The sequence below is a fragment of the Doryrhamphus excisus genome, linkage group LG7 (genome assembly GCF_037039965.1).
Source record: "Doryrhamphus excisus strain RoL-2023G ecotype Guam linkage group LG7, RoL_Dexc_Guam_v1.1, whole genome shotgun sequence".
In the NCBI taxonomy this organism is placed as follows: Eukaryota; Metazoa; Chordata; class Actinopteri; order Syngnathiformes; family Syngnathidae; genus Doryrhamphus; species Doryrhamphus excisus.
This window is the reverse complement of record NC_136363.1, coordinates 22,112,334-22,133,434: the sequence shown is the minus strand read 5'-3', so window position 1 is coordinate 22,133,434 and position 21,101 is coordinate 22,112,334. Positions and strand designations below refer to the sequence as shown.

The 21,101-nt window shown below is 47.3% G+C and overlaps 4 protein-coding genes across 8 annotated transcripts; 2 read left to right on the top strand and 2 right to left on the bottom strand.

Annotated features, from left to right (window-relative positions):
• Window positions 1-604: 604 nt before the first annotated feature.
• LOC131108642 (delta-type opioid receptor-like) lies at window positions 605-7,463 on the bottom strand. Its single transcript, XM_078792476.1, has 4 exons — window positions 7,383-7,463; window positions 3,938-4,184; window positions 2,294-2,646; window positions 605-1,949 (listed from the first exon to the last, which is right to left on the bottom strand). Exons 1-4 carry the CDS (start codon window positions 7,387-7,389, stop codon window positions 1,420-1,422), a joined length of 1,137 nt encoding a protein of 378 aa, XP_078648602.1. The 5' UTR covers window positions 7,390-7,463; the 3' UTR covers window positions 605-1,419.
• LOC131108647 (regulator of G-protein signaling 20) lies at window positions 1,286-13,490 on the top strand. Of its 4 annotated transcripts, XM_078792478.1 has the most exons (6): window positions 1,286-1,354; window positions 3,961-4,223; window positions 11,170-11,330; window positions 12,334-12,417; window positions 12,495-12,729; window positions 12,965-13,490. In XM_078792478.1, exons 2-6 carry the CDS (start codon window positions 4,167-4,169, stop codon window positions 13,175-13,177), a joined length of 750 nt encoding a protein of 249 aa, XP_078648604.1. In that variant the 5' UTR covers window positions 1,286-1,354; window positions 3,961-4,166; the 3' UTR covers window positions 13,178-13,490. The 4 variants fall into 4 exon arrangements, with proteins under 4 accessions (XP_078648604.1, XP_057915818.2, XP_078648603.1 ...); XM_058059835.2 differs by lacking the exon at window positions 1,286-1,354 and having other exon boundaries at window positions 3,831-4,223; XM_078792477.1 differs by lacking the exons at window positions 1,286-1,354; window positions 3,961-4,223 and adding an exon at window positions 10,566-10,699.
• A 432-nt stretch (window positions 13,491-13,922) lies between these two features.
• lypla1 (lysophospholipase 1) lies at window positions 13,923-17,738 on the bottom strand. 2 transcript variants are annotated; one of them, XM_058059837.2, is made up of 9 exons: window positions 16,105-16,581; window positions 15,974-16,005; window positions 15,719-15,784; window positions 15,593-15,640; window positions 15,454-15,524; window positions 15,294-15,367; window positions 15,126-15,227; window positions 14,728-14,904; window positions 13,923-14,649 (listed from the first exon to the last, which is right to left on the bottom strand). In XM_058059837.2, the coding sequence occupies exons 1-9, from the start codon at window positions 16,171-16,173 to the stop codon at window positions 14,590-14,592; spliced, it is 699 nt and encodes a 232-aa protein (XP_057915820.2). In that variant the 5' UTR covers window positions 16,174-16,581; the 3' UTR covers window positions 13,923-14,589. The 2 variants fall into 2 exon arrangements, with proteins under 2 accessions (XP_057915820.2, XP_057915821.1); XM_058059838.2 differs by lacking the exon at window positions 16,105-16,581 and adding an exon at window positions 17,531-17,738 and having other exon boundaries at window positions 13,924-14,649.
• On the top strand, window positions 16,794-18,616 carry mrpl15 (mitochondrial ribosomal protein L15). The gene is made up of 5 exons (XM_058059830.2): window positions 16,794-16,993; window positions 17,143-17,300; window positions 17,587-17,752; window positions 18,018-18,141; window positions 18,219-18,616. Exons 1-5 carry the CDS (start codon window positions 16,889-16,891, stop codon window positions 18,554-18,556), a joined length of 891 nt encoding a protein of 296 aa, XP_057915813.2. The 5' UTR covers window positions 16,794-16,888; the 3' UTR covers window positions 18,557-18,616.
• Window positions 18,617-21,101: the final 2,485 nt, after the last annotated feature.

Genomic DNA, 21,101 nt, shown 5'->3' with positions numbered 1-21,101 from the left:
GTTCACAATACCATTTTTTATGTGTTTTTAAAAAATATAGTCGTTTTATGCAAACAATGAATTTGGTTGTGAATACTGAATAAGTCTTTCTCTTTCAGCTTTTCCCTCCAGGGGTCGCCACAGCAAATGAATGAATCGCTTCCATCCAACACTCTCTTCTGCATATGAATACTGAATAAGTAAGAATTTATTGCATAATATCACATTTATTTATTTGGCTTTTATTGCTTTCCATAAGCCATTAAAACAATTCATTATTTGGCACAAATGTCAACTTCTTTGAATTTGTCTTTTCTGGAGATTTTTCTGCTACTTCTGCTAACATTGATTTAATGTTTGTGTTGAATGATGCTGCTTTGTAAATAGTGGGATAAAAAAAAGTCATTATTTGGTGACAAAAGTAATAGGACTTTAGTAAATGTATAACTTTCCATGTATGTTATTTATAACTAGCATACATGTTATGTTTTATCCAATGCATTTCATGTAATGCACCTTTGCTGCCTCTGGGGGGAGCTTGTGGTTCACGGCAAACGTGCACCTTATATCAGATGTAGACAGATATAAATCAGGGTTTGTTGAAATGAATGAATTTAATGAAGGTTATAGAGAGACATCTTACAAACATATATACAGCAGCAGACATGGAACCAACAACAAAAAAAGGAAAACAAACATCCAAAAATAACACATTATTTGGCACGAATATCTCTTTCATGTAAGACAGAATAAGACAGGGTTTATTTTTGTAGCCAGTGACTGGACGAAAGACTTAAATAGATGTGTAAAAGTGGGAAAATGAAATATTTAGCCCATTCAGTTGCAGTACATTGAATAACAATACGTGTATGCTGCATTACTATACTACTGCTGACATGCTACACGTACGGTGCAATAGACAAAGCCAGTATTGTTGTATTTTATTCGTGTGTGCGTGAGCATCTCAATGGGACGATGTTGCCATGCAGAGCACATTTACTAGAAAGTCAACAATTCAAAGTGGACACAAATGCAGAGACGATAAAGCCCTCGGTCAAATCGAAGCGAGGCAACTGGGCATGCTCTTCGCCATTTCCACTCGCTTGCAACATAATATTCACGACTTAGCAGTTGTTTTCATGCGAGTCCCTCCGTCATGCTCACATTTCGTACACCACCTGGACTGCTAAAGGCACATCTGGTCAAAAAGGGACAGAAAGCGGAGGAGGAGCGCGGAAATAAACATCTGGTGTTGATAGCCCTTGCCCAATAAGATCACTCTAAGCTTTTAACTGTTTTTCAGAAAGAGACGTCAATGTCATCACTGAAAAGTCCACCAGTCCATGACCGAGTCTACAACGTGGACGTGATATGGGTGAGTCCCAGTTCTCGGGAGTCTTCCTTCCCGCCGTGAGAAATAGAAGACAGTTCCACGGCTAGTCATGTGGGCTTGCTGCTCTCGTCCGGGTTCTGCAGAGGCACGGCGGCCTCCCGCACGGCCTCCAGCGCTCTCTTGCTGCCCGCTACCCTCTCCCGCCTCATCTTGGCCGTGAGGCAGAAGTCCTTGAAGCAGCGCTTGAAGTTCTCATCCAGGAAGGCGTAGAGGACGGGGTTGAGGCTGCTGTTGGTGTAGCCCAGCGCCACGCAGAAGAAGTAGGCGGCCATGATGGCGGTGGTCTCGGGAACGCTGGCCAGGGCCTTGACCAGGATGAAGATGTGGATGGGCGTCCAGCACACCACGAAGACGGCCACCACCACCACCACCAGACGGGTGATGCGGCGCAGGTTGCGGTCCTTCACCCGCGAGCCTGACAGCATTCGGACGCTTTTGAGGCGCAGGACCATGAGGGAGTAGCACACGGTGATGATGAGCACAGGCACCACGAAGGCGAACACGAACACGCAGATCTTCATCAGGGTGTCCCAGTAGACGTACGGCTCTGGGAATTGTAAGGCACACTCTGTGATGCCTGGGGGGGGGGCAAGATTATCCAAGATTAGCGTCTTTCAGTATCATCATCATGAAAAATAGCATAGTAGCATAAAGCTTATCAAGAATTCAAGTCCTACTATTATGAGAAACAAGTTGCGGTAAAAGCTATCATGTCCAAATATTTTAGGAATAAAGACTAATTTAAAGTTAATTTAAACTGCAAAAAGTTTTGGGGGAAAAGAAAACTTCTGAAGATTATTTAAGAATAAAGTTGAAAGGTCAAGTCAATGATGACCTGGTCATCATTCCATCCACGGACGATACAGAAAATGATTCCAGGATGGTATCAAGACCATCTAAGGTATGACAGGCGTCTCTCACCGGCGTTGGTCTGCGTCCCCCCCAGAACAAAAGCGGGTATCCCGGCGGCCGAGGACAGGATCCAGATGCACACGTTGATCACCTTGGCCTTGAGGGGCGTGCGGAAGTCCAGCGCCTTGACCGGGTGGCAGACGGCCACGTAGCGGTCCACGCTCATCATGGTGAGCGTGAAGATGCTGGTGAACATGTTGTAGTAGTCGATGGAGATGAAGACCTTGCACACCACCTGGCCGAAGGGCCACGTGTTGAGCAGGTAGTCGGTGCTCTGGAAGGGCATGGTGGTGGTGACCAGGGCGTCGGCCAGCGCCAGGTTGAAGATGTAGATGTTGGTGGCCGTCTTCATCTTGGTGTACCTGTGACGACACGGAGAGGAGCGATAAGATCCCAGCGCTCGGCCGCCCATGAATGGAAACAGGCAATGCACTCCCGGGTCATTGTTATGCAGAGTAGGCTGCGAGTCCACGGCCACTCGCTCAACTTCATTCATTTAAGGACACGTAATCGCTCTAAGTAATTACTTTTTTTCATTGCGGCTCAACATGGGGGGGGGCTTGGGGTTATACAGCGGCACAGAGACAGTCAGTCATCGTTATTAATTCATGGGCCTGCACGCAATGCTAACATGAACGTGTCCTTGTTTACATCGCCAGACGCCCATAGTCGCGTTGCTCGGGTTTGAGCACAGATAAATACGAATCTTGCGGCGCCCCCGAGAGAAGGCCGCCCTGTGGCCCGTACGGAAAGCCGCCACCGCGTCATTAGCAATCAGTCAGAGGGACAATCAGCCAACGCGAGCGCCGCAAAGGACAGCTTTCCAACACAAACAGTGGCTAATCGATGCTTAATAGAGCGCCATTGACCGCAGGCCTTTGAATGGCTGGCAATCTGCTTTTGCTGACTTCAATTGAATTCTTCTCAAGCAATTAGCCCGTTTTTCCAAAGCGTGGCCTCACTTTGATTTCATGTCGCTAATTTCACTTTTCCTGCACATCGGCCACGATTTGTTGCCTTCGGGTGCCATAAATAAGAGCCAACGTGGCCCCCGGCATGAAGGAGCGGCGCTACATGCATGCAGCCATCATGAATATCCTCCTGAGGAGACCGCATGGGGGCTGATTTATAGAAAATTGGTATTGGCTTGCAGGGAGGCGGCCTTTGACGGGGGTGGGGGTGGGGGTGGCCATGCGATTCATAAAACGGCCTATTTGCCGCTTGGGGGCATATATCAACACCGGATCAATTGAAACGTGTCGTGCATTTAATGCTGAATTAATGGCAAAGTTAACCCGGAGGCTGGCGCCGGCTCCTTTAGGGACACTTCATTAGGTACACCGACCGGTGCAATGGCACTGTCGGGGGTGGGGGGGGGGGGTTTATTATATTGATATTTGTATTATCATTTAGCAAACAGCACGCATAATGATAAATGACATATCCCAAATGATGACTGGAAATGGCATCTATGTACAAAGTGAGCATATTCAGTATATTATTATCATCATCATCATATTAATATTTCTTGAGTTTTGAAAGTGAGTGTTTTTGCTAGTATTTTCCACAAGTTATGAAGGTACTACTAGGTGGTACTCATGTGTCCTGCAAGCCACATTCATGACTTTAGAAATATGAAATATGATGTCCTACCTGATGATGACATACATGACCAGGCAGTTTCCCAGTAAGCCCACCACAAAGACCAGCGAGTAGACGGCAGTGATGATGGGGATGATGGGCGACAGGCTCTCGTGCTCCCAGCCGTCCTCGCGGGTCACGTTGCATCCCCCTGACGTCCACGGTGAAGATGAAGAAGAGGAATTGAGGGAACAGGCGTCTTCCGGGACCATCTCATCCGCCGGAGTGTTGTCCATCTTGGATGCCGACTGCTGGGCTGCTGCTCCACGCAAGACGAGAAGAGTGGAAAGCGGAGAGGAGGAGAAAACACACCTACCAAACTTGGAGGGGGGGGGGGGGGGGAGCAAAAAGCGGGGGGACTCACTTTTGGTCCTTGAACGCCGCGAGGAGAGTGCTGGGGAGGGAAGCCTCACGTCACGTGGTCTCGCCACGCAGCGACAGCCGTGAAAACTTTGTGTGTGCGCGCGCGTGTGTGTGTGCGTGAACACAAGCGCGCGCGCTGCTTCATTAGGAACACCGATATGATATCACGGAGGTTCTAGCCGCTGTTCACGCCCCCACCATGGATGCCCCCGCTAGTTAACCGTAAAAGACCCCCCCCCCCCCCAAAAAAAAATAGGGACGGCAACATTCCACATTGGCCGCTTCATTAGGTACAGGTCACCATTCCAAAAGTGTCAAATGCTGACACCTAGTGGCCATTTATAGGCACTGCAGGGATGAAGAAGCCTCGTTCCTACGGATATTGAGCTCTGTAGTGGAGAAATGCTAGTCATGCTAGTTTTGTTGGCATCTACAAATACAGGAAAATATTTGGTTATTATTTTAAACGAATTGTTAACTCATGAATTTATCAACTACTACGTTGTTTACGTTGTTTAATGCCAATTTATGGTTCCGTGGTTGGACGTGAGGCCCATTTAGGCCTGGAGTGTGGAGTGGAGGATCCACGCTCTTTAGCCAGCCAAGGTCAACGTGTTGTTGCTTTCATTCATTTCTAGAGAATATAATGCTGTTGCGCAATATTACACTGTCGCTGGGGAAGAGTTTGCCACCCACGTCTCCTCAGGGGGACGCCTGGGACGGCTAATAAATGTCTTCACCTCACGCTGGTCGCTAGCCTTCCCCTTCCCTGCTGACATCCACCAAAAAATACATTTAGCCGTAATGACGCCGTTCACGGCACCAGGGCCTGCTAGGACGCCACAAGTGGACACCAAAGAGCGCTATTTGCTATTCTTGAAGCTGAAAGGATCCGTCTCCATCTTGTGATATAATATTGTATAATATTATATAATGGCTTTGAAATTGGAGGCCATGTTCCTTCTTGACATGACTTCACGCTGCGGTCAGCCCCAAAAAGAAAAAGGTCATTTGTTGTTCCTTGTGGGCGTCCTGCAGCGTGTCAGCCTTTGATTAAGGGGAAGGAAACCTGTGGCTCGGGAGCCAAATGTGGCCCTTCTGATGACCGCATCTGGCTCTCCAGACATTTCTTAGCACAGTGAAATGGATTGATGTCAATACGTCTTTGTCAAAATATTGGATTTTAGTCCGCTAGAGCATTAAGGCAGTGCAAGATAAGACTGGCGCTCATACGCTAAACTAAAACATACAAGCTGCACGCAGACTACTCTACAGTACATCTAACCCGAGAGCCCGACTGGGAATGACTGCGCTCATCTCAACAGCAGCAGGAGGGCATCAAACACGAGACACATTAAAGGCAATATTATACCGAGCCCGTCGCCGTGGTTACCAGCAGGCCATGTGACCTGCATGGCCACCGTGCCAAACGCGCAGCTTCCTCCATCACCGAGGAAGACGAGGTCCCATGATCATGTTTGACAACACGTCCACGCCGCTGTTCGCCTTCACGACCGCCATCCTTCGAGGAAACGTGGACGTCACGTGACATCACGTGACATCACACGCTCCTCTTTTCATTTACAAGGAGTCAACTTAACCACGCTATCAGAGGCCGCCATCTCCATCAATTACTATTCTCTCAAAATTAAAAGAAAATGTCATTATTATTCATACGACGTGCCCCCCCCCCCCCCCCTCAGCCCGCCCGACTGTCATTTGCTCTTATCGCCAATAAAAAAGATAGACTGGAAATGTCATTATTATTCTAACAAGCATATTATATATACATATATATACATATATATCTTCCAACTCAAATAGAATACATTTTTCTTGGTTTTTAGGGACATGCTACTGTAAATAAATTATGATCATAAAAGTACACAAAGTTATACTACAAGTAATACAAATATTTGATAAATAAGGTTATTCATCTTTATCTTTAGCATTATCTTATCTTGTTGCATCAAGAAAGGGTGTCCAAAGTGCGGCTCGAGGGTCATTTGTAGCCACTCATAGCTCGTGTCACTCAATTAAATACTTTCAAAAATACTGCAAAAATAAAAGGAAAGGAGCTGACATTTTTTCTATTTTTTGTCTTTTTATACAATAACAAATATTTTGATATGACTTGAATTTATCTGCTGGTGCTTGAAGTTTGAAGCTAGTACAGTACAGTACAGTTCAAAGTATTTTGAAGTATTTCTCTGTGCGGGCGAGCGTCTCTCACGCTGATGCGATCCATCTCACACGTTTATGATTTACGAGCAGGCGGAAAACTGAGCTTCTGCCTGCTAAAGTGCTGAGTCAGCGCTAGCCAGCAGGCCAGCAGGCCAGATGGATGTACGGGATTCCAGCGACCCGACCCGACCACACGGACACTCCACTCCATCACAGGGACGAATGTGGGAGGATTTATTGTCAACTCAGACGTCCCCTCGGCCACATTAGTAGGAAGACAACAACTGTTGGGGGGGCCTTTCACTTTTCACAATTATTACTTTTATGCTCGTGCAAAAATGCCGATCAAAGATCCTCTATACGACAGGAGTGGATCTCCAGTACAAATGTTAACGGGGGATCGTCTATATGAAGGTTTACCGTATTTCATCGCTGTGATTAGCAAGTGTTGCTAGTTTGCTCGTGCCAGCATGTCCCCCAACGAGGAATGATGAGGTAATCATAACCTGGGGCGATAGCTCTGTTCAATTATTCATTACATTGTGCACGGTGAGGTTGGTGGGGGGGGGGTCGATGGGCATGTTTGCTTTAGCTTTAATGGTGACTTTTGTTAAGTCATTCCATCCGAAGCACACAGCAGGCCTCTATTGTGACGATCTATTGATTGTATTGATTAGCGCTCACGATTCAATCTCCACTGCAGAGACAGGAAGGTTCCCGTGTGAAGAACTTTGATGTTGGGACCAAAGAGGACCAAAGACTCTTGGGATTGATGTTGTACGCTTGGATTCTCCTTGCGATAGCGTGCGTGTTTTTCTAGCTCGACACTCCAACTGGTGGAGACCGGAATATGTGCTTCATGAATATTCTCTCCGATGGCAAATACGGAAAAGAAGCGTGTCATTCTTACCGTACATGGACCTTATCTCACGTTGGTGGGACCGTCAGCCCTGAAGATGATCCAAATGTCTGGCAGAGGGATGCTTCTGGAGAGAAAAACATCAACAGAATTATAAAAGTAGATGCTGGTGTACTGATGTCACTTGACCCCCCCCCCCCCCCCAAGAACAACAGATAGGGGGCACCTTGTTTTAGCCGTCTTCAAGACGATGATGGGTTGGTGTTACCGTATATATTCCCATGATGCCGCCACGGTCCCGCTGGGGCTCTTTCAGAAGGCCGTGGAAGGCCCATCAAGGTCCTGCAGGGAGAACATGGCGGCTCATTAGAGATATCAGGGGACGAAAGAGCAGGTTTTGCTGAAAGTGAGACGTGTTCCTCCAAGATAATTGCAGATGGAGATGCTTACAGGATCCATGCAGCTCATTACTGCAGAGATGTTCCTCCACGACAAGCTCTGCAAGTGCCTTCATTTTAAAAAGGGAACAAATGAAAGTGGGGATGAATGCGAGTGAAAGCACGGCGCCGTTCTTAATGTGCCTGTTTTTGTTGTTTTATGCTAATGGCGTCGCCGCTCGCCGCAGCCTACCACTCAGACGTGAAAGTGTGACATTTGCTTTGTGGAAATGGCAACAAACACATCTTCACCAAGGTGTTAGAAACAATCAAAGAGGAGCTGGATTGTCCGTCTGGATCGGAGCAAACCACTTCCTGGTTGGGGAAAGGTGGCCAAGGGACAGGACTGGGGCATCTTTGGCTAATTCTCATCGTTCTGCTTAAGCTGTCACTCAAACATCCAAACGAGACACTTAATTCCTTCAACAAAAGTGGAAAAAATGGCAAAGAAAGTATTTTGGCTCTTTTCACTGCGTTGGCTAGCAGGTTAGCCAAGTAGCTAATGGTGTTTAACACAAAGGTTAAGATTCAACAGATTGGACTGTACTATTTTCATTCTGGGGCAGGGGGTGTGCTTCTATTGTGACACAAACATCAAAAAGACAAATTAAAGCAAGGCAAATTTGAGAAGATACATACTTTTGTTTCTTGATATTAATAGCTAACAGTTTAGCTAAGTAGCTCATGGCGGCTGGTGGAAAACTTTGGACTTTCCTGTTAGCTAGCATCTCGGTTATTAGCATCACCTAGCATGGATTGGAGTCATGGATCCCTTCAATCACGGTTTTTCAAAAAAAAATACATCATTGGTGTTTGACTAGAGGTTATTATTAGCCAAAGATTTTATATTAAAAAGCAAATATTACGAATTTTTGGCTTAAATGGAGCATTTTCAAGCACAACGACATGACCTAAAATAGAAATACAAGGCATTCAGTCCTACGGCACGCTCATGTGTAGTATTCTATACTGACCACCAGGTGTCGCTAATGGTACATTAAGAAGTTACATAAAGAAACAAGCTCTCCCAATGCTAACATACTGTATCCTGTCTTAATTTCTATTCTTATTTCCTCTTAAATGACTGGCTTAATGACTAAATAGAGGCACATGGAAGAGGTGTGCATATATTTCTAGTCGTACAGCGTGGCCTTGGCGCTGGTTGTTGTTAGAATTGGGAGGCGACTCAACAAGAGTGGCGCCCCGTCATTAGTATTCAGTGCTGCTGGCCTCATAAGTTGATGCAAGAGAAAATCATTAGACTGGAAGGTATGGAAGTGCGAGGTGTGCGCACGCATGGCTAATAGGAGCATGCAGGCCCGCTAGGAGGATTATAAAGACAAGGACTAATGTGCACGCATGCGTCTCCCTTGTGTCTTCAGTCGCTGTACAATCGTTCCGAGCCAACGTGGCCGCCACATGAGCAAAGATGACAGGTGGCGGCCATGTTGACCCGTGCTAATTAAACTGGGCTTTAGAGAGCGTTTCCCGCATTTACACCGCAGCCTGCTTTTACTTTACATTATTCAATTCATTTAGTCAAAAGTCATCAAATTCGCCGCCATGCCCCGCCCACGGGCCACTGACCCTAAAACGCTTGCTCCAAACCAAAATGGCCAAATTCATGTCTACTTATGGTGCACTTTCTATTTCATGTGATTGGTTAGCGAGCTCCCCCGCAGCGAGATGGACACACGTGCATAAATAGCGTATACAATGACAGTTACGACACAAGCGAGGACCTAAAGACGCCGGGCGATTTATCTGAAGATATTTTATGCGTGCAGCTTCCCACGGTGGAAAGTCTGGCTGCAATTTCTCTTTAGCATATTTACACTCTCGTTCGCTACGCTGCGCACAGTCAATCATCTTAAATGTCACCAGGGGGAACGTTTCAAATGTTATTTTAAGGCTGCGATTCTTTTGTTTGTGCAATCCAACCCAGGTTGTGTGATTTAAATCCCGTATGGATACTTTGAAAAAGCATTAAGTGGCAACAGGAACAGCTTTAATAAATGCAAATGGCCTCTTAGGTGGACAAATGTGTCTCTCATCAGAGGCCATCCGTTATCAATGCGTACAGTAGCGAGCTAGGCTAACCAGCATGGCGACCAGGTGAGCTAGCTCAATGAGATATGGATTCATTAAATGAGCAACAGATAAACGGATACGGTCCATCAGGGGCGGCAAACGCTCGCAAAAACAACAAAGTGCATACTTCTATCAAAAATGACAGGCGAATACATTTACCGAGAAATATATCATTTTATTCTTTAAATGATTTACTTATTTTTTAATACTAAAATAAAATTAAATAAAACAATTATATTAAAAATAAAACAATTAAAATCCACATTAGTTTTAAATAATATTTTCTAGATTCTAGATATAATTATTGATCGTTGATTAGATTAGCATTAGCATAGTAACTGGCCATAATAAACTAGCTATACGTAGCTAACCAGCTCCTGAAAAAGAATAGATGGCCTATTTTGGCCATTTTCCTAATATTGCCATGTAGTTTTATTCCCTGCAATAGAACGAAGCATTTGTATGGAGTTGGCTTTCCACAAGTTGGTCACTGCCTCCCTCTAGCGGACATTCAGTGTACTGCGCCGAGGTGGCACATCTGGAGATGAGCAGCACGCGGGCAGATGTTGACGCTGCCATATTTTAAGTGTTTCTATATCTCCAACTCGGTCATAGGATCAAATGAGACGCATTTTAATGAATAATGCAAAGGTTGTTGGAATATTTCCTTATATAATAGCAAGCATGTCCATTATCGTACAAGTGGAGGGTGGGGGGGGGGGGGGGATTTGGACGCATGCGCAGATGGGCCACCAACTGTTCGCTGTCAAGTGGAGGCAGACGGATGTGATCGAGCCCCCCCATAAAAGGCACCTGCATTGTGGCATTCATGGTGACACAGTGAGTAGACAACATTTTCTTGTTGGGGACTAGAACGAGGAAAGTGTGGGGGGGGGTATTTTTAAGGTCGTCATTTATGGGGGGGTGGGGCGGATGCATGTCAGCATCTCGGCAAGGCTCGCTTATTTTTTTGACGTGGGGGTGCATGCAACACGAATATATGGCTGCTTTTGGGGGGAAACTGTCTGGCCGCCTTGCATGCAATTATGACTAGAATTTAAACATGGCGTCTTGCTAGGACATATTGGGGGGGGGGGGGTGTTTTGCTGCGTTTTGACCATGTTGGAAGAGGATGAGACAGATGGATGCGGTGGCTGAGGAGGGGGGAGGCTGTTGCTCATCACAATCTTGCACATTCTGCATGTCCGCCATCACTTTGCATTGCAGCATCCCTTCCAGCATGCTGGATTTATATAACGTCTACACCCCCCACCCCCCACCCCTTCCCCCCCTCCCTCCATACCCGGCAGTCCATGGGCTCAGAGCGGCTGGAGATGCGCAAGAGACAGATGCAGGTCCACCAGGAAGCCGCCGCCAGTGTCCTCCAGGCCCGCCACAGGATGGGGAACACCCCCAGCAACGCCTCCAACGCCTGCTGCTTCTGCTGGTGCTGCTGCTGTAGCTGCTCCTGGTAACACCATACGGGCTGACTGGGGCATGGGGGCATGGGGGGCTGGGGGCAGCGGTGGGGTCCCGTGGAAGCTGGAAGATGCAAAGATAATCAGCGATATGTTGCGTCATCGTTGACTTTAGGTCATTAGTGATAAAAAACGCTACTTTTTCTTTCTACAATCCAACGGCAGCCGAGATCCGACACCTGCTAGCCATTTGTTTACCATGCTTGTATTTTGCAACAGAGGAGAGTACTACTGCAGTACTACTCCCGGCACCATACTTCAAGTATACATGTAAAAGTACAAAAATACCTCCTTGAAAGAAGGTACATCATGTCAACGTGTTTTTAATGCATCTTGACACGAAAGTAGCCAAAACTGCAGTATTATATGGCAGTAATGACCTGAATACTGCAAGTACCAGCCCCCCCCCCCCATCCTCAACATCCCCCTGGAGCCATTGTGCAGATGTTACATGTTTTGGAAGCACCTAGCCTTCATTGCTCCTCCCCCCCAGGGACGTCCCACCTGAGTCCTACACACTTAATTGCGGCGCTGCGTCCACATTCCCAAATGACACGCATGATGCTCGCATGCATGCACGCGTGCACACACGCACGCACGCACCTGAGCCAATTAAGAGTGGAGTCAGGTGTGGAGTAGACCAGAATTCCACTCGGGCCGTGGTGGCTAATTGATACATAATGTTGGGTCCGCTCCCTGTGGAACACCTCCACCGCCGGCACACGTCAGAAACAAAATCATCTTCATCACGAGTTTCCAAAGAAGTTTTCATTCCCGCCTGCTTTTGTGGGCTGACCCCCCCACTGACCCACCGGGGGGGGGATTTTGATCCACACGTTCTTCAAATCCAAGTTTTTCCCAAAGTTCCAGGTCCTTCCACAAACAGTGACTTTTTGGGGGTGCAATGTCCCATTTTCCCGCCTTGCCGTGCTGCTTTGCACACATTGGGCACATGGGGAATGTGGGCGTGTCCAAATTGTGGCTTCTCTCTTGCAGTTTGACCGTCCGAGGCGAGGACGAAACAATACAAAGGTCGGCCTGCGATCGAAGAACCGAAGGAGCAAACAACTGTGAAGAAAGGTAAGCAGAGCTTCAGGATGAATGAGGCCAGATCTCGGCCGGCTATCAGTCTTCTCATCTTGGTCGTCTTCTGGAAGCCCCAAACCCACCCTGGAGGACGCGCGATCCTGGACCATATCCTTCGAGAAGGTGATGAAGAGCGCGGCGGGGCGAAGCTGCTTCCGTCAGTTCCTACGCACAGAGTTCAGCGAGGAGAACATGATGTTCTGGCTGGCCTGCGAGGAGCTCAAGAAGGAGACCAATAAGACGGTGGTAGAGGAGAAAGTGCGGCAGATATACGAGGACTTCATCTCCATCCTCTCGCCGAAAGAGGTGAGACCACTTACTTCTTCTTCCAAACATCTCCCCAGTAGATACCCTTTGACTGCAGTTCCACCAGTTTTGGTCCTAAATGTCCTCCTCATTGGAGCATCTCCCCTTAGTTGACTTGCTGTGGTTCCTGGGTCCACCAAGCTCACATGGGTGCCACCATAACAAACGTATTCAGGGTGGCAACATCTGGTGCCACTTTGAGGGACTCATTTGACCATCTCCACCCCCCCCCCAGGTCAGCCTGGACTCCCGCGTCCGTGACGTGATTAACCGCAACATGCTGGAGCCCACCTCGCACACCTTTGACGACGCCCAGCAGCAGATCTACACGCTGATGCAGAGGGACTCGTACCCGCGCTTCATCAACTCCACCGCCTACACGGATCTGCTGAAGAGCCTGGAGGAGCCTTCACCGCCCATTCCTCCTCCTCCTCCTCAGAAGCCATAGAAGCCTCTCCTTGGCACTCAAATAGCTTTAAAAAATGGCGCATGTGTCCCCCCCCCAGCTGGGGGGAGTTCCTGTTTTAGAGGCAGACGGGATAAGCCAGCTTGTTTATCCATCCACGATTCGCTAAGCTAACTAGAAGAAACGAAAGTCCAGGATCAGAACATCTCTCTATTTTTATATCCTCCCTCGCGCTTCTCCACATTGCACTTTTCTACCTTGTTTCAGACGGCCACCATGCGTCTCCCCGCCCATCTATCTGGCCGGGGGCGCCGCATCGTACCCGTTCATCTATCTGGCTGGGGGCGCCGCATTGTACCCGTTCATCTATCTGGCTGGGGGCGCCGCATTGTACCCGTTCATCTATCTGGCTGGGGGCGCCGCATTGTACCCGTTCATCTATCTGGCTGGGGGCGCCGCATCGTACCCGCCCATCTATCTGGCCGCGGGCGCCGCATCTCGCTGTGTTTAGGTCTGTGGTGAGCCTTAACGCGTGTCCCGTTCTCGTAGGAACTTTTGATGTGACGCCAACTTAAGAGGAAGGAAAGTGCCTTGGAATAAGATCTTCTACACGAGCACCTTTGGAACTATCAAGACGAGGTGCCACATTGACTTCGCAACACGTTGGTGCTTTCTGCTCTTCTCCAGCTTTCATACCTGGGAATAATCATAGGAAAAAATGGAAGAAATAGATCTCCTGCGTGCGTTTCAATACTGTGATCATTTTCAAAGACAAGAAAAAAAACATGGCCGCCGCTGTAGTTGTGTATTGGGGAGGTTTGTGTGAACCCTTCAAATTGTCACCAATCAAATAAAAGCACAATCATGTTGGCTTCTGCTGTTGCCGTGTCGTCGAGTGTTCACGCAGCAACCTTTGGAAACAGACGTACAAGCCAGGGGATGTTTTCTTTGAAAATATGTATTTTCATGACAACACCAGGAGTGATTTGTTCATGAACGTTCACGGTCCTACAATGTTTGCTTTTGGCCCAAAAGGGAGGATTCATAACAGCAAGAAGTAAATAAGACAATGTTGAAATGGTAGCGAGAAGCAGATTTGTGAATAGTAACAAATAAAGTTGCCTATTATGAATATTCCACATATAATCATAAAGAAGAAAAACAACAGTTGTAGCCCTAGTCAGTCCTTAGCTAGGAAATGGCTTTTAGCATCGACAATCAAGCGCTAACGTCACTCTACCGTAACATTGACGATCGCATGGCTCCAAGTCGGGACGTGTCGCTCCGTGTCGGGATGCGCCGCATCAACATCAAGCGCTCCCGTTTGCCTCGAAAGGCGCGGCGGTGGTCGACGGTGTGGGGGGGGGGTTGATTTTCTTCTTCTTTTTTAATTTTAAACTGTCAAGCTCCTGGAGGTCCTGATGAAACTCAAGGAGACAAAAAGACGGAGACGCTCATTCGTCGCTGATGGCGGGGAGCTGCTTCTCGATGAAGCGTTTGACGTCCACCATTTCCTGTACAGAAGAGAAGCACCGTCATAAACACGACGGACAACATGGCTGTCTTGACGAAAGCGGCGTGCGTGTCTTGACCTCGGGACAGGCGCTGTGAGGTAGACCGTGGTACGACTTGAAGGTGACGTTGGCCGGGTTGATGAGGCTCTTCATCTTCTCGGCGGTGCGGCTCCCAAACGAGAAGGGGACGAGCGGGTCGGCGTCGCCGTGGCACTGGAGGAGGGGCATGTCCTTGTTGGCGCTGCCGGCCGACGCCTGCGAGGGCCCACAGATTAGGGATTATGGAATAACGACAACAACCATGGTCGGGTTGGGAAAGCCTACAACAGACCCGTTAGCAAAGTCGACAGACTCTTCCACTCAGTACTGAAGCTGACTCACTTATTTTTACACTTGCATGACAGGTGATAATGCGACTAACAGCTTAAAGGTCTGATGACGGCCACGGCTCCTTTTCAGATGTTTGCAGCGTTTACCTGCGGGAAGGAATTGCGTAGAGGAAGCCAGCAGCTGAGAGCGACCACGCCCGCCAGCTTCTGCTGAGTGGTCAGAGCGGTGTAGAGGGACAACGCCCCACCCTGGAAGAATACACGAGTGTCACGCCGCATGGCCAAAGAGGAAAAAATTTTAGCGTCGCCACTGACCTGTGAGAATCCCCCCAGGATTATTCTGTGGGAGGGAATCCCGTTCTTCACTTCCTGGTCTATTAAGGCTTTAACTGCGGAGTAGAAGGCCAAGACACGTGATAACTTCCTGTCTCAAACGCAGGGACACCACATCAACACGTCTAGTGGATCAACGTACTGTGGGCGGATGCGCTCTTAATGCCAGCTTCATCTTCTTCTGCTTCGGGACTCAAGCCATAAATATCAAACCTGAAGAAACAAAAGCGAGTGAATCTACGCATTCGTGTATTTCTTTACGTTTATGGAGACAAACTTACCAGGAAGGCATGGACATCCTCATGTTTAAGGACACAGGCATGTTGGGACTGCGGGGGCACGCAATGCGCACTTAGAATATGCGTCAACACTAAAAATGTGACATTAAAAAGACGGTGAATACTCACGCGTGTGGACAAATGTACTTGACGTGGGGTATCTTGATGCCAGCGAAGGCTTCTGCCCATCCATGCCTGTCAAACAACTCATATCATCCAAATGATACACTGGTCCACTTATTAGCAGTATTAACTAAATATTTTTTTATTACTGCGCTTCTAGTTTGCATTGGGAGAAGCTGCAGCGCCAAATACTGTACTTAGAACCCAAATATTATTCATAAATATGGCAATAAGTTAGAAACCATTTAAAGGGCAACATACCCGGTGTCACCGAGGCCATGCAGAAAGATGACCTAGAAGCAAACATATGGTAATTAATTAGTGCTAATGCATGTTTAGCATCAATACAAATGCAGAGAGTGGTTTCAATAAAATCAAGAGGATTAACTGACCGCTGCAGTAGCTTTTCGGGCGGCAGGCACAATGGCAGGTAGAGGAGCAGACATGTTGTTACCGCACATACAGCGATAAGGTGCACCGAGAAGTTAGCCGCTCTTAGCTAATTAGCTCAATGTCCCGTCTGTCGATTCTACTCAAATGTCAAAGTGTTTAAATGACAAGTGCCCACCCCGGCGACACCACCTCCTCCGATGTTAGCTGTATGTGTCTCCTATTGGGAACTTTGTGGGGGGAGATAGCACCGGCTAACGGGACAAAATAATATTAGCTCCCTACAGTTCCGTAGACTTTCGGCAAACTGTCCCACCCCTTTCACGATACGATTGGTTACTCCATTGGGCTCAGTCAGTAATGAGAGCTGTGATTGGTGACCTGAATGCCAATCTGCGCTGATCACTAAAGCCACATTCCCATCCAAAGTCCCAAAGGACTCTATGTGACATAAGGCAACGTGAGATGATACGACGCTTTTAAAGCGTATTTTAAGAATTCTACGTAATCTAAATCGATGTATATATCTTTGAAGTCAATCTGAAAAGGCAGTCATTTATTCTGTCAACATGGGGATTTAACTGGTAATAAACGAGATAATTAACACGCTACATTCAGCGCTTAATAGAGTTAATTAATCATAATGACCCATCCATTAAAATAAACCGAAGTTTGGTTTACGTTCACCTTGGTGTGTTGAACATGTGAAAACATGACGTCACTTCCGTTCACGTGACTCGTGTGCCCTTGGCTTGTCAACTTGGACACGTGAGAGACACAATCGTCATGTCTTTCCCTAAAAAACCTCCAAGTAAAGCCTTGGAGGTCCTGCAGGGTCTTCCGCGGATATCCTTGACCAACCTGCGACCTGAGCCCGGATCTACCAAGCACGTAGGGCATATTTATCACTCAGCTAGCTAGGCTAATGCTAACTGTTGTCCCGACCGTCGCTTTGCTTGTTAGCTAGCGAGGCTAACGCTAACAGACATTGTGATGATGTGTTACGTTACAACTGTTGAATTAAAATGCGTTTTTTAAAGGGAAGACGACGAGGTAGAGGACAGCATGGCGGCAACCGGAGTGGTAGAGGACATAAGGGAGAGAGGCAGAGAGGCACCCGGCCAAGGCTGGGCTTTGAAGGGGGCAACACCCCCTTTTACCTGTCCATCCCAAAATACGGCTACAATGAAGGACACAGGTACAATACATCTGCCGACATGACACTAACTATTGCTTAAGTGCCAATACAAAAACACTGAATAAGCGTGGGTGGGTGCTGCTGTTTTGGTTATCAACCTAAGACACGCTGGTATCGGTCATAGCAGATGTAATGGCACAGGTGAGACGTTTAAGAGGACGGCACACCTGGGGGGGGATGGAGCCCCCCACATGAGGAAATACTGCATGATGGTGTCTGGTTTCACTCACGTTCCCGCTGTCAGACGTCTAATCCACACGGCGGTCTGTCGCTGTCTCGTCCCCAGTCGCCGTCCTCAGTACCAGCCGCTGTCGCTGCGACGCCTCCAGTACCTCATTGACCTGGGCAGGGTGGACCCGACCCAGCCCATCGACCTGACGCAGCTGGTCAACGGGCGGGGGGTGACGGTGCAGCCGCTCAAGAGGGACTACGGGGTCCAGCTGGTGGACGAGGTAGGGGGGGGAAAAGATGATCAGCAGATTTCAATGAAACTTATTAGTTATTAAAAAAAATACTTAATTCAATTACATTAAATATGTAAAAAATGTGATTTTTTTTTATTTGCACTGAAAAATCCTTGCCAAAATTCATAAATTGTTCCATTGAATGAAATGGAGTTGAAGTAACGGCCCTCTGCCAGCAGATGGCGCTACATAACAGTGAAGCTGGGGAATCTTGTTTTTCTCTCCCCTCAACGTTCTTTGTGTTCTCCCGCAGGGCGCTGATATCTTCGCAGCCAAAGTCAACATAGAGGTCCAGAGGGCCTCCGAAAAAGCCATCGCTGCCATCGAGAGGAACGGCGGGGTCATCACCACCAGTTTCTACGACCCAATAAGCCTCGGTAACGAGTCATGGGGGATAATCCTGCCTCATCATCTCGTGCGTCCGCAGTGACGACTTCCTCTTCCTCCGCCACAGGGATCCTCATCAAGCCGGTCCCGTTCTTTCTGCGAGGTCAGCCCATCCCGAGGAGGATGTTGCCAGGCGAGGACATGGTGCCCTACTACACCCACGCCGACAACCGCGGCTACTTAGCCGACCCCGAGGAGATCCGGCGGGCCCGGCTGGCCCTGGCGCAGAAATACGGCTACGTGCTGGCGGACCTCTCCAAGGATGAACTGTACCACATGCTGTCCATGAGGAAGGACAGAAGGCAGATCTTCTTCGGCCTGGCCCCGGGCTGGGTGGTCAACATGGCGGAGAAGAAGATCCTGAAACCCACGGATGAGAAAGTGCTGCGATATTTCAGCTCTTAGGTGAACTTGATGTACATTTTCTGTAATAAAATACTTGAAACCTCCATTGTCGTTCGTCATTCCGCTTCCTGGTTCGAGCCTTTCTGGACACGGCAGCGCTCCTTTGGCGTCAAGTGGTGGACGTGTGACGGCCTCGTGCCGGATGGAAGGAACGCTAAGTGGAACAGGTGAGCGGAAAATGAGGAAAATAAGATAAGTCAAGGAATGAAAACAGGAAACAGATGCCCGCTGGTGTGTTACTTGCTAAATGTGCTGCTTAGGCCTTAGAAGGGGACTTTGAAATTCGTCATATGGCAGCTGTATCCTGGCGTAGATGCGTTCAAAAGACCCCCCCCCCCCCCCCCCCCCCCCGCCCACACACATCTATTTCTCTGGCATACAATCAGAGGCAAACATACATCCTCAAATCCAGGTTGGGAATACTGAGGCTTTGCTGAGGATTGACTCACCCAAATCTTCTCAATGACGTTATTTTACTCAACTTAATATTTCCATTCTCAGCTCATTGTGTGATGCATAATAGTTAGCTTTATAATAGCAATAATAATAAATACATCATCTCCTCACTCATTCTTCTGCAGTGAAGCGCTATAGAAATATAAATATAGTTTGCTATATTCGTAGTTATAGAAAAGTCTCATTATTTTTAGTTATTTATACAGTTTTCCCTCCAAAATAAGGATAAAATATAACTGTTTTAGTGTCTATTATTGTAAAATAAAATAATTTATAATGATCTGTATTAAGAAGTCAGACTTTGGGTTGCTGTTGACTTGAATTTTGACTTTCCTTTGTTAATAATTACTACTAATACATTTGTCCTCCCTTTTATAGATTTTTTTCTTTATTTTTCTTCACCTGCGTGGAAATCACAGGGTTCTACAGCTTGTTAAAAAGACCTGTTTGGGGGGGGTTCTTAAGTAACCATATTTGGTTGAGCTAAAATGTCAAAGTTAGCTGTTTTTGACTTCAAGAAGCATGCATAGCGACTTTAATAAGGTGCCTAGAATAGAGCCCTGAGGGACACTTTATGCTAACATTGTAATTCAAACCTGTGGCCTCTGTTATGTTTGTTTAGTGCAGTCAAAATGTCACACTGGCCATAAACACGTCACGATTTTACGTTGCTGCTGCTGTAACGGCACGTCTTTATCTCAGGAAGCATATGTTTGTGTGCTCTTATGCAATGCTGAATTTGGTATTATTTTGCCTCAGTATTAGTTATGAAACATTTTGGTGAGGCAGAGCTTTTGATGCCTTTCTGAGTGGTGCGTGTGTCCATTAAGGCGGCAGGAAAATCCTCGCAGCGTAAATACTTGAAATAAATCACAGCACAGGAAAGAAAAAGCAGAGTCATTGTTTACGGGCCGCTTATCTTCAAAGCAGCAGACCCTTTTGACTTTGGGAGCAGGTCTCAGACCAGCAAAGAAGTCTCGCCGATGACAGACGACAATCGATGGTTTTGCCCTAAAACGATTTGTGCGTCTCCAAGTGTGCTTCTGCTGCACATAATCTAATGAGCCGATGTCTGAGTCTAACCAGTTCACGCTGTTTAATTAAAGCCGCAGCCTCGTCACTGCCGCCGCTTGCTGGATGGCATCGGCGTTTGTTTGGCTTGCAGACACCGATATCACGATGTCTGGCAGCTCTCAGTCTACTCCGGGCTAATAATGAGGCCTAATTGCGCCTCAACGGCCGCCTCTTTTCTGTCTGCGGCGTATGCTCACACTTCCACAGCGAGTTGGAGCAGACAAGCCGAGCTGAGCCATAAGAGATTTCTATTCAGGTGTGCAGATAAGTCAGATAAGAGTCTTATCAGCGGCAGCATACAATTGTTCATTTGCAAAGAATGAGTGAGTGTAGCCGTGCTAGCAAGAGTGGATGAAGGCTCGTTAGGCGGTCTAGGCCTCGTCAGCGAGTCTGCCTGCTAAGAAATGGAATTAGCTCGTCTTGACGGTCCATAGAAACAATCATTAATATTAGCCCCCCCCTTGGACCTGGTCTCATTTGCCTCTTATTTATGGACCTTCTATTTCTTATTGATACTCTACAAGTAGTACAATATACGTATTAGTTTCCATAAAACTATGTAGTTCAATTTTATTGATTTCATTTGTATTTTATGACAGAAATTGCATCCCCAATGTGAGATGATATCCTGTTTTAATCTTCTGTTAGCATTTGATTAGATTGTATATTACATAATACATTCCACCTATCAATCAAACGTGTGATAATAAATCATGATGTAAATCATGATCATTTCATCATATTTACATGAGCTTCCTTAAAATGATGATTGACATAAGACGTCTTGGAACTTTTTAAGGGTGGGGGGGTTCTTTCTGTGTTTGAAGTCTGGCTCAGTCCACTTTGTTATCTGTGCTGAGAGGTGGGTGCATCATTGTATGTGTGTGGGGGGGCCTAATGAGGCCACATTAAGCCGCTCTCCACGGGGGGGGGCATGTAATCCTCTCAGCTGGCCTTGACGTAAGGCCCCGCCGGGCAGGGCGCTGTTTACATGGCCAGCGTGTGGAGGGCTGCC

Coding starts and splice junctions, on each gene's coding strand:
- LOC131108647 (XM_078792477.1), top strand. CDS start 10,604: ATGGGCCACCAACTGTTCGCTGTCAAGTGGAGGCAGACGGATGTGATC. Junction 10,700..11,169: donor GTGGCATTCATGGTGACACA/GTGAGTAGACAA, acceptor CATACCCGGCAG/TCCATGGGCTCAGAGCGGCT. Junction 12,730..12,964: donor CCATCCTCTCGCCGAAAGAG/GTGAGACCACTT, acceptor CCCCCCCCCCAG/GTCAGCCTGGACTCCCGCGT.
- lypla1 (XM_058059837.2), bottom strand. CDS start 16,173: ATGTGCGGTAACAACATGTCTGCTCCTCTACCTGCCATTGTGCCTGCC. Junction 15,785..15,973: donor CATGGCCTCGGTGACACCGG/GTATGTTGCCCT, acceptor GTTGTTTGACAG/GCATGGATGGGCAGAAGCCT. Junction 14,650..14,727: donor CTCACAGCGCCTGTCCCGAG/GTCAAGACACGC, acceptor TCTTCTGTACAG/GAAATGGTGGACGTCAAACG.
- mrpl15 (XM_058059830.2), top strand. CDS start 16,889: ATGTCTTTCCCTAAAAAACCTCCAAGTAAAGCCTTGGAGGTCCTGCAG. Junction 17,301..17,586: donor GGCTACAATGAAGGACACAG/GTACAATACATC, acceptor TCTCGTCCCCAG/TCGCCGTCCTCAGTACCAGC. Junction 17,753..18,017: donor GGGTCCAGCTGGTGGACGAG/GTAGGGGGGGGA, acceptor GTTCTCCCGCAG/GGCGCTGATATCTTCGCAGC.
- LOC131108642 (XM_078792476.1), bottom strand. Junction 2,647..3,937: donor GTCATGTATGTCATCATCAG/GTAGGACATCAT, acceptor GTGTCGTCACAG/GTACACCAAGATGAAGACGG. Junction 1,950..2,293: donor GGGGACGCAGACCAACGCCG/GTGAGAGACGCC, acceptor CCCCCCCCCCAG/GCATCACAGAGTGTGCCTTA.